Raw genomic sequence first — 11,474 nt, 5'->3', positions numbered from 1 at the left:
GACTTCCTCACATTCAATTTAAATCCCAAATCAAATTCCTTAATTTAAGGACTTGCAAATCCTCTTTAATTCCTTAAATCACTCTTCCTACAATCTCTCTAGTTAACTATTGACTAGTCATCTTAATTCAAATTCAAATTCCCTTATTCACTCAAAGATTCTCTCCATCTTACAAACTTCCATATCCATTTTCAAATCATCCAAAATCTAGCCGACCTTCCAAAGACCAAGTCAACCCAATCCCTTCATCTTAGCCACCCAACATCTAAAACCCTAATCCCACATTACCATTTCGGCAACCCTAGCCAACCAAACCCTAGCATCACTCTTCCACCTCATTCCTAAACCCTAGCATCATCCTAAACTCCAACCTTATGCCAACTCTTCCAAATCTCGAAATCCACTCTAGCCACCTCACAAAATCATAGCTACACTTCACCATTCATACCCTAATCATCATCCAAGTGGCCCAAACATAATCCTAAACCAATCTTCAAAGATCACACCAACCCTAATTCTACCATAGCCCACGACATCCCTAGTTGCCTCCAACCCAAACTCTAACCTCATCTCATCCATTCAATCCTAGCCTCCATCATCTTGGCATTTCACTCAAGAACAAGTCTAGCCGCCCACATTGATTTGCCTTAGCCTAAACACTTAGCCTACTCAAATACATCATCATACCATCACTTAAACACCATCCTTTTGTGGAAGGCCAAGCAAGTTGGCAAGAACACTCGGTCACCATTATCACCAAGACAAGCTCGTAGACCTTAGTATTAGGGACAAGATCGGGGTCCCTAACAAGAAGCCCCTCCTAATTGTGGAATGTTCAGTTTGAGCCATAAAATACCAGTTTGGAAAATATTTTAATTTAAAAGAAGTATTACAGCTACAAAGAGATTTTATTAAAATAGATTCACAAACTGATATAATTTCATGTGATTAGTTAAATCTACTCTAACGCCAATGACAAAGTATCTCATGTCGTTGGTGCGATTGGTTCATGCTACTTGAAAAATGCTTAGGTTGCATCTAGGTGACAACCTAGATATTATTGGCTCAACCAAGGCAATTAGGTTTTTTTTTTATCTTTTTGTCTTGTTAATGATTTTTTTTCTTTCTAATTTTTAATTTATTATATGAATACATGGCACTTGATAATTGATGCTGACTTGAAATTTCAACCAGTTATGAATTCAACATTTAATTCCTCTCCCTTTAAGAATGTCAAGGGATCTAATCTTCATATCTTCATTTTACTTTGAACACTAAAATGGTTTAAATGATTTGTTCAATGTAAAAAATGAAAAAACAATAAGTATTCTCAAAATATGAATAACGCGATATTCTCATCTTATCATAAAAATGTATATAATTAAAATTTGTTATGTACACATTAATTTTTAAAGACATAATATTTTATGATAACACGACTTTCACTTGTTAAGAGGATCATCTATGATCTATAGTTAAATGCCCTAAAATTATATATAGTATTATTTTTCTTCAACGTGCCATATCATTTCATGTAATTGTCAAACAATAAGTGGGCCACATGCCCTTTTTAGTATTTACATCGTACCATGCCTTCAGTCATCATAAACTAAAACTCTTCAATTTCGCAAAAAATGATTAATTTCATACGTAAACATATTGTAGGGGATTTTTTTCACTAAGCCTATGAAGCCTATAAATGGAAGGAAGCAAGATCAAAAGCCCAGCTTAGAGTAACTAGTCCCTAACCCAGTCTACAGGAAAACTTATATGTAAACAACCTGCAGGAGGGATTGTGCTGTAAAGGATGAGATTCGTCGATTTGAGGCCCTCTCAAATAGTGTCTAGTCCTCGAATGTCTGCCCGCACAGCAAGCGTTATATACATGGAGCCCTTGATCTACTAACAGGAAGGGAATAAAAGGACCAGAAGGAAGATAGACTGAGAGAAGGAAGTCAGATAATCACGCTGCATTAATGGCTCTACTATCTGGACAATACGCCACATTAATGACGCCATCGCAGAGCCATGTTGCACTTAAAAACCCTGACAAAAGAATCAATACGGGGGACATAGACGTCATGGTAGCAGGCAGTATCTGCTCTTCATGCTTGTAGTATAAATAGTAGATCCCATATACGAAAATATATATCTAATTTCTAGACTCTTTTACGTATTTGTTACTCTCAAAGAATATTACTAACTTTGGCATCGGAGGTTACCCTAGCCCTTAGGCCACCCTCTCAAAGCCGTAGTCTTTTCTACATTATGCGGGCCCATTTTCGAATACCTAAATTGTCAAAATTTGACCTAAAAGTATGTGAAACACGACGTTAACATATATCCTACAGCCTACAACACATATACCTTCTATGGGTTCTAATAATGTAATTTAAACAAGTCATTTCATGTATAATAAACTATCCATTTAATTAAAATGTCATCACAATTAATAGGTCGAAATTTATGCATGCTAAAGTATTCATTCATTACATTGCAGTTCTTTTAACTTGTCGTATCATTTCTTTTTATTTTTAAATTAAAAAATATTTTAGTCACAAATTCTTTTATAAAAATAAATTTATAAATTGAGTTTAATGTAATACATCAAATTGTTAAATTATTTTTATTTATTATAAGATAGATTTGATGTATCACACCAAATCATATTAATTTATAATTTAATTTTATAAAATCTCTTTATAATTATAGCACTTCTAATTAAGTGAGCATATACCCGTTTTCACCTCCATACCAGGTATCAAGTCATCGTTAAAAAAAAAAAATTCTCAATTAAAGAAATCGGTCCTAACATAATAAAGTAATAAACTATCCAATCTAAATAAAACTTATTCACAATTAAAAACTCATAATTCATGCATGATACAAAGTATTATTGTCAACTTTGTTTTGAATCGTTGACGGAAATGGTAGTGATAATTATTTTTAAATTTTAACAAAATAATATTTTTAATTATAAAAAATAATATTTACAATCATAAAATAGTAAGTGTCACATATTTTTAAAATAAATAAATCAATATGAAATTTACATAAAAAATAACTTTTTAATAATAAATTATATTTATTTTAAAAAATACACGTTATTTACTTATGACATTTTGCGGATTACCGAATATGACATTAATCCTTTGTTATAATTAGATAATTTAATATACTAATCTAAATCATGAAGTGCTGACCGAAAAAGGTTTGGTTCAACCAAACCGAACAAAACCAAACACATCGGCATACTAAACACAAACCGGTAACAGGTGGTTGAAACATCCGCCCTCTTTCGATGCATTCGAGAAATCGAAACCCAACCCACGATAAGATCACTCGCACACTCTTCCTCTCCCCTGCATTTCTCTTCCTCTCTTCTCCTTTGCAAAACCGAAGAACACAGTATTGAGCGAGTACCCAAATGGCTCATCTTCTCAACACTTCATTCATCCCCTCCTCCTCGACCCTTCGCCGGGTGAGTCCCAGTCTCCAGTTTCCGGGTCACCAGCGAAGCAGAGTCCCGGCCCGGATTGATGCAAAGATCAGGGAGATCTTCATGCCGGCGCTGAGCTCAACAATGACTGAGGGGAAGATCGTCTCTTGGGTCAGGTCCGAGGGCGACAAGCTCTCCAAAGGGGAGAGCGTTGTCGTGGTGGAGTCCGACAAGGCCGACATGGACGTCGAGACCTTCTACGATGGTTACTTGGCTGCCATTATGGTGGAGGAAGGCGGCGTCGCCCCTGTGGGCTCCGCCATCGCCCTTCTTGCCGAGTCTGAGGCCGAGATCGCCGAGGCCAAGTCCAAAGCAGCGTCCAATTCGTCGTCTTCTTCTTCCTCTTCTTCGTCGGCAGCAACCGCTGTTGCGGAACCGGAGAAGGTTTCGGAGAATCCGGTTCCGACAGCGGCTGTCAAGGTGGCTCCTGTTGTGTCGATGCCGGTGGCATCCACGCACCCGGCGTCGGAGGGAGGTAAGAGGATCGTTGCGTCACCGTACGCCAAGAAGCTTGCAAAGGAGCTGAAGGTGGAGTTGGGGAGAGTGGTGGGGAGTGGGCCTATGGGGAGAATTGTTGCCAAGGATGTTGAAGCTGCTGCTGCCACTGCGGACGTGGCGTCTGTAGGTCCCGTGTCGGCTGAAGTGGGGAAGAGTGCTGCAGCGGCGATTGAGTTGGGTTCTGTGGTGCCTTTCACGACAATGCAGGCTGCGGTGAGTAGGAACATGGTTGAGAGTCTGTCCGTGCCAACTTTCAGAGTCGGGTACACCATTACAACGGATGCGCTTGATTCTCTCTATAAGAAGGTAATGCTTTCGGTCATGAAATGATGAATCTCGTAGTGTTTTCTGCATGGGTCTTAGGTGTTTATAAGACCAAGATGTATTTTTTAGGAATGATGAATCTTGGTTTGTTGTCTAATGCTCTTTACGCTTGGAAGTAAACTACTAAAAGAATGCAATATTTTGCTTTAAACTGGTGACAGACGGATTAATTTTTACTTTGGTATGGATGCATAGAAAGTTAACTTTTTCTACCTATCAAAACAAATGTTAACTTTTTCTCTTTTATATTTCAGTCAGCTACTGCTCAAGAAATCTTAAATCTGATATTTGTACGAAGATAGTGTGAATAGATGTGGTGGGAAGTTAGTATGATGATCTCTTGTTTGTTTCATTTGAATTTGACCACTAAGTTTGTATTTTTTTTTAATCTTTGTAATTAGTATTTTCAGAGTTTGTCATTTAGCTACTGCTTGACACATATCGTCTTCATCTGTGAGAAGATGATGACATTTGCTAGAAGTTTAGATTAGGAGGGTTGACATGAAAATATGATTGTATTTTCATTTACATTAGCCGCCCCTTGAGACCGTGCTTGATAATCTCCTGTGCGCTTTCAATTTGCTCTGAGACAGTTAACTCCATCATTAATTTCTTTTTTTTTTGATAAGTCACTCCATCATTAATTTCAATGATACATGAGAAGTGCGCTATTGTGTAATTAATTACTTTTTTACTGTTACCTTCTCTCTAACGATTAATTAGTTGTGTAAATTATGTTCACTAGATCAAGTCTAAGGGAGTAACCATGACAGCATTGCTTGCAAAGGCAACGGCGCTTGCTTTGGTTCAACATCCTGTTGTCAATTCTAGTTGTAGGGATGGTAAAAGCTTTACGTATAACAGCAGCATCAACATTGCAGTTGCTGTAGCTATAGATGGTGGGCTAATTACGCCAGTGCTTCAGGATGCTGATAAGGTTCTTTTTATTCTACCTTTGGCTGTGATGTGGTTTTTTCCTGGATATAAATAGTTATCTAATGATTCTAATAGTAAACGGTTTACGTTGATGTATGTCAGGTGGACATATATTCATTGTCAAGAAAGTGGAAGGAATTAGTTGATAAGGCCAGGGCCAAGCAGCTACAGCCTCATGAATACAATTCAGGTATGGTTTTACATGCTTTCATGCCTACTTATCCATACAAGATGTCTCTGTTTGAAGAAGTATTTATTTTTTCTTTCTAATTTTAAATTTTAAATCTTTGTAATCATTTATATTCCATTGCATGGATATACTTCTTCTGAGTCATATGCATTATTTGATCTTCTCATAGTAGAAGACCTCCACATGTACAAGGTTTTGGTCTAGTACAAGAAAATTTCAAAATATTATATTCAGGAGGACTTGGATGAAATCCAGACAAGATTTTTCTTTGATTCTTTACCTTTGATGAAATTGGAATAGTTCCTTTCATACTTGGACAACTACATTTGGAATAAATCATATTTTATAGAGACTAGAAAAAATAATTTGGACATGTCAGAGTGACAAACAAAATGTGTTAGTGAAGGATTAAGTATATGATGTTACGGAGGAAGGAGGAAGGCTTATGAAATTTTTATTTGTATGCTTCATGCAATGCTAAAATAGTGAATAAATTAACATTCTTGACATTGTTTGGCTGAGAAGAGGCTTCAAGTTCTATTTTATAATTATAATTCTTGATGAAAGCCGGACTTTGAAAGTCTGGTAGTTCAAGATGAGTGCAATATAGAGCATTTAATTTTCATTATTTACATTGATTTAAAACTTGAGGATTACTTGTTTCCCGGAAATTTAACTTTGACATATTAGGGAAAAACAATTTTGTGCCTGGACACACGATTTGGGCATGGAAGAAAACACAGGGGAGAAGGGAAATGGGTTTTTTCTTCATATGTGGTCTGGGTTCAGGCATAGGTTCACGTGAACTGTCCATCTGAGTTCTGGCTGGACTTGGACAGTACCAAACAGCCCGGGTAATCCTGCCATTTTTGTTCATTAGGAATGATAAATTGGTCCATTGAAGTGTCCATGGTGTTGTTTCTACCTCATTTTGCTATTTTATGCTACTTCGCACTTTCTAAGTAGTGCTGGGTTTGCTTTACTTTGTCCCAATGGCTACCAACTAACTAAGTGCAAGGTGCCATCTGCAATAGCAATTGCAAATAACAAGTATTGCTTGCTGCCATAAGCACCAAGACAGGTCTTTAACGGTAGGCTGTATGATCAAGTGAAAGTTGTGGGTATTTTTTCCTTTTGTTTTCATCGTGGGTGGGATGAGTTGGTTTTCCCCCGGGGGGGGTTGAAGTGGGTGTTGTGACTCACTACAACTGAAAGGGGTCACTAGAATCACTACAACTTGTGAGTAAGTGTTTAATTGTAGTGATCCTCACTTTTCCCTTTGAGTTGTATTTTCATCTCACTTTTCCACATTGCCCTTGGATATAGCCCGATTTTGATGGACTTCCTGATTACTATCTCCTCTGCTTTTGCATGATTTAGGTTCTCTGACTACTATCTTCACTGTGAGAATATATGCAAATGCAAGAGAAACAAGGGTGAATATACTTTTGTGTCTTCATTCTATTTTTCCAGACAGATAGGGGACACGTAAGGACAAACTACAATAGACTCCTCACTATGAAATCACATTATGGACAAGCACTTTCTAGGAAAACAAACTCACTCCAAGGCTCCCCATTCAAGCTTGAACAGCTTGGAGCACAAGCAAAAAGACATGCTTTGTAAAATAAAACATTAAAAAGTAAAAACACTAAAATGAACATAAACTAGCTGAAATTAGCCTAAAGAGCCAATACCCTCTACAAATTCATTTAAAAATGCTGATTCTGGTCAAATCTTGCCCAAAAATGTTATTGCCGGTTGAATATTGCGACAAAAACACCAAAGACTTGGCCAGATCTCACTGCAAAACACCATGGTCCGGTTTGACTTTGTTTTGATCAGTCTTGAATTCGGATCTGGGCTTTTTGATATCAGCCCAAACCAACTAAAATCAAAACAAATTTCAGCCCAACTGGACCCAACTAGATTAATGCCGAAGGTGCCCTACCAATAACTAATTATCTGAGCCCAAATCCAAGTAAACAATACTGGAATATCCTTATCCAGGATTAGCAAACATGGCTCTTCTTTATCTTGGAGGCGCTGGCAACCATGGTTCCTGGCAGCAACAGCAATAGTGACCACCATAGAACCAATCGGAATCACCAATTGCGCCACCAACATCAAAGACTCCTCCAGAGACCATAGAAATTACCATTAAACTCCATACGGCCATTGGAGACCATGAAAATGACCAGTAAACACCACAAATATTGCTGGATGCCACATAAATCAATGAGAGAAGCAACAGAAGGAATAAAAAAACACCACAGAACACCAAACTAGACTACCTCCATATTTTTATGTTCTAGACTTTTTCTGGGTACCAAGAGTAGTTTGTTTAAATCTTCATCAAGGCACTGCCTGTGTGATCTAAATGCTCACATAGGCAGTGCTGGCAGTAAGTAGTCCTACCACAAATTATCTAAAAGCTTAACCAAGGAGACCCAAAAATGATAAGACAAGGAGGCTAAACAAGAATTTCAATTAGAATCTTGCTCCAATATCATGTTGGTTATGCAAATGCAAGATGAATTAGGGGTCTGAATATCCTTACTTGGTTCCTTTGTTCTATTCTTCCTAATATATTACAGACACATGAGGACAAACTTAGAAACCTCATTATGGACTAGGATCTTCCAGCATGAGGACAAGTGTCTGGCACGTTTGACTTTCTTCCTAACATAGATAAATTTGCTAAATCCTTGGATCGATGGGTCGTAGGACTCATAATGTTTATTGTTTATACCATTGATTGGATTTTTCACACCCCATTACTAAATTTCTAGCATCTTTTCTTTTTGCCACTATGAGGAAGGCAGCACAGACTGTTTGGGGATCTTGGGATGTTGATATTTAGGCAATAAAGCAGTTTTGCCAGCTTGCAGCTTGCAGTGATTACTTTGAGGTGTTACTTTTACTTTGACAGTCTATGCTGCAACTTGGGTTACTAATTAGCAACTTACAATACTGATATGATTAGCACCTTGCTAACTTGAGATTTGTTTGTTAATAAATGCTATGTAGGATTCATGATATGGTGAGGTTATTCTGTAATTTGTTTCAATTTATCTCTGATATTTTTAAGGAAATGTTGGTTTCTCGCTCCCCGATCAAACAGGTTAACCCATCCTTGCTATTTTCTGACACTTTCCTATTGTGTTCATTTTCTATTTATGCAGGTACTTTCACTCTTTCTAACCTCGGGATGTTTGGAGTTGATCGGTTTGATGCCATTCTACCTCCCGGAACGGTAATTTTTTTTTTTAACTATGCTTAGGACTCTTTGTGAGAGAGTGACGATTTATGTGGATTAATTGTGTCAATTGAATACCGATAAAAAATTGTGTCAATTTAATAAATCCCAAATGCTTATTTCTTTTCTTTCCTAGATTCCCTAAATAATCATTACTGCACTCTGGATTTAATTGCTGCAGGGAGCAATCATGGCTGTTGGAGCATCTCAGCCCACGGTTGTTGCCAGCAAGGACGGTAGGATTGGCATGAAGAACCAGATGCAGGTAACAAACTGAAATTCACATTTGTCAATTACCAGTGCTGGAATGTCTGCAAATTCTTATGCTGGCACCATGCAAAATATACAGGTAAATGTTACAGCTGATCATCGTGTAATCTACGGTGCTGATTTGGCTTCATTCTTACAAACCTTGGCAAAGATTATTGAGGACCCCAAAGATCTTACGTTCTAGTTTCATGTTCATTGTCAAATGTCCTTCCTAGTGTCCGAGGTATTTCCCTCCTAATATGCACCAAAGGGCTTGAGGTTGGATAGGCTAATGGGAGGATTTAGACGCTATTTCCCCTGTTCAAAAACAGGAACAGAATTTTGAGGAGCAAAATTCATTTGAGGTTCTAGGTTCTTCAATTCAACTAATCTGAAATTTTCAGACAATTTGGATTTTTTAACTTTGATATCATAAATGCTGGTGGTTCATTGTTTTCATATCAAAATATTCTACTGGTCATTGTTGTCTTGTGCAACAAGTTTGCTGAAGCATGTATCTCTTTTGAGTGTAATGCTCCTGGAGTTGAATGGATAGATTGCAGAAATTCTGCTTAAGGGAGAGGATGTCAATTTGTTCCTTCAATTTTGCTATATTTGCTATCCCAGGCTAGAAATGGTGTTGTTATTCCTGGAAACCTGGCAGACTATTTTCTTCTGCAAAATATTTCATTTCTGTTGTGAAATTCCACTTTGTCAAACCTGATCATTGGAAAGTAACCATGTCATTCTAAGGAACGGACATGAAGTTCTAATATCAAGTCAGTTCTAGTACGTAGTTTGGCTTTTTTTAACTGAGGGTATAAGCTGGGGAGGCAACGGATGAGAGGTTGTTCTATGATTTGGGCACAAAAGGGTGTGAGATTGAGTTATAAAAGTTGAAAGTTGAATAAAATATTATAAGAATATATTTTTTTAATATTATTTTTATTTTAAAATTTGGAAAAAATAAATTATTTATTTTATTTTATATGAAAATGTGAGAAAATTATAATGATTAGATGAGATAAGTCAAAATGAATTGCGAAAACAAATGAAGCTTGTCCAAAATAATTGGGTTGTGGTCTGAAGCTGGCGGCTAGGGAGACGTGTACTGCAGCATTTTGAAAGAAAAGCACCCATTTTGGATTTGCAATGCAGAAATGTAGCCTCTTTCTCCGATCTTTGCAAAGCCTCTAGTTTGATTATACAAAATTAAAGTATCTTATCTTATTTTATATAATCATTACAATATTTTTAAATTTACACATAAAATATAATAAATAAATTAAATTTTTTAAATTTTAAAATAAAAATAATATTAAAAAATAATATTTATAATAATATTTTATTCAACTTTTTACAAAATATCTCATCTTATCCGATTGCGTATCTGAATTGTGTAATCAAGCGAGATAAAACTTAATCCTTTGAGGCCCTTGTTGAAGGCCGCCAACAGAGAAATTAGATAAGGATATGCCACCTTTTATTTTTCTTTCAGATTATGTTTTGAGTATAATTAAAAACAGGTAAGAAGAGAGATATAGTCCGTCAAATGAGTGCACAATATTGTCCAAAGAACAGGATAGACTATAAGTGGGTTCATGAACAAAATTGCTAATTTGCTAAGGAAAAAAGACGAAAAAAAAAGAGTACTTGCTAGAACTAGAACCATATAAAGGGCATCTTATAATATAACAATAAATTAGTAGGATGCCTTTTCATTGACACAAAATATATCTTGATCTGGAAGTCTGTTACATCAAAGAAATATTGGTACTTTTAACTTTTTTTATACATATAATTAGGGTTCACTTGGACATTTAGAATATCTCATAATTCTATAAATAGTCGTGAAATAGTTTAAATTAATATGTTTTATTCGGTTTTAAGAAATAAAAGAGAAAAAAATTGAATAAAAACACTTAATTACTTAGTAAAAAGAAAGAAGAGGTCTTGGTAGAAATGCTCGGGACTCTGCATTTCTCTTTATGTTTATAAAATTGTATTGATTTTTGTATTTGGATAATGATTTTGTAATAATTAGATGAAAATGTTAAAAATTTGAAATTAAAAAATGTTGTATTTGAGTGATGTACGAGAATGAAATTATAAAAAAATTATAAAAATATGTTTTTTTATTTTCTTTTTCTTTTTTCCTAAGCAAGCTTGCATATTATAAATAAAATATAAAGTATTACAAATGATTAAGGAGGGTCTTTCCCACTATCGATATACAAAATAGTAGAATGAATAATTTCTAATAGAATGCTATCAAACAAAGAGTTTGTTGCTACTCATTGCGCAACCGAGTGCGCAAATCGATTTTGAAATCGATCAAACTTGTTAAAACTCTAGGCTATGTGAGATTTCAAAGAGTTTGCAATATCTTCTGAAATTGGTGCTATTTGTCAGATCTGTTCCTCTTTATAAATAGAAGAAATCACCAATTGAGAGTCTCAAACTAGAGAGATAAAAGGATGGTTGAGGTGTTCTGCCATTTTGAAAGCTAATTTTGCCGC

General features: G+C 36.0%; 1 protein-coding gene across 1 annotated transcript; it reads left to right on the top strand.

The window, feature by feature from the left end:
- The first annotated feature begins 3,190 nt into the window (after positions 1 to 3,190).
- On the top strand, positions 3,191 to 9,659 carry LOC108986750 (dihydrolipoyllysine-residue acetyltransferase component 5 of pyruvate dehydrogenase complex, chloroplastic). The gene is made up of 6 exons (XM_018959487.2): positions 3,191 to 4,303; positions 5,067 to 5,258; positions 5,360 to 5,447; positions 8,633 to 8,703; positions 8,888 to 8,971; positions 9,056 to 9,659. The coding sequence occupies exons 1-6, from the start codon at positions 3,428 to 3,430 to the stop codon at positions 9,158 to 9,160; spliced, it is 1,416 nt and encodes a 471-aa protein (XP_018815032.1). The 5' UTR covers positions 3,191 to 3,427; the 3' UTR covers positions 9,161 to 9,659.
- The last annotated feature ends 1,815 nt before the right edge of the window (positions 9,660 to 11,474 follow it).

The sequence above is a fragment of the Juglans regia genome, chromosome 15, assembly GCF_001411555.2.
Source record: "Juglans regia cultivar Chandler chromosome 15, Walnut 2.0, whole genome shotgun sequence".
NCBI lineage: Eukaryota > Viridiplantae > Streptophyta > Magnoliopsida > Fagales > Juglandaceae > Juglans > Juglans regia.
Note: the sequence above shows the minus strand (reverse complement) of the source record. Positions and strands in the feature narration are given on the sequence as shown.

Bases quoted from the DNA above. Each gene is read 5' to 3' on its own strand.
- LOC108986750 (XM_018959487.2), top strand. From the start codon at position 3,428: ATGGCTCATCTTCTCAACACTTCATTCATCCCCTCCTCCTCGACCCTT. The intron at 8,704-8,887 runs GTAATTTTTTTT...TAATTGCTGCAG, and splicing joins CCATTCTACCTCCCGGAACG to GGAGCAATCATGGCTGTTGG. The intron at 8,972-9,055 runs GTAACAAACTGA...CAAAATATACAG, and splicing joins GCATGAAGAACCAGATGCAG to GTAAATGTTACAGCTGATCA.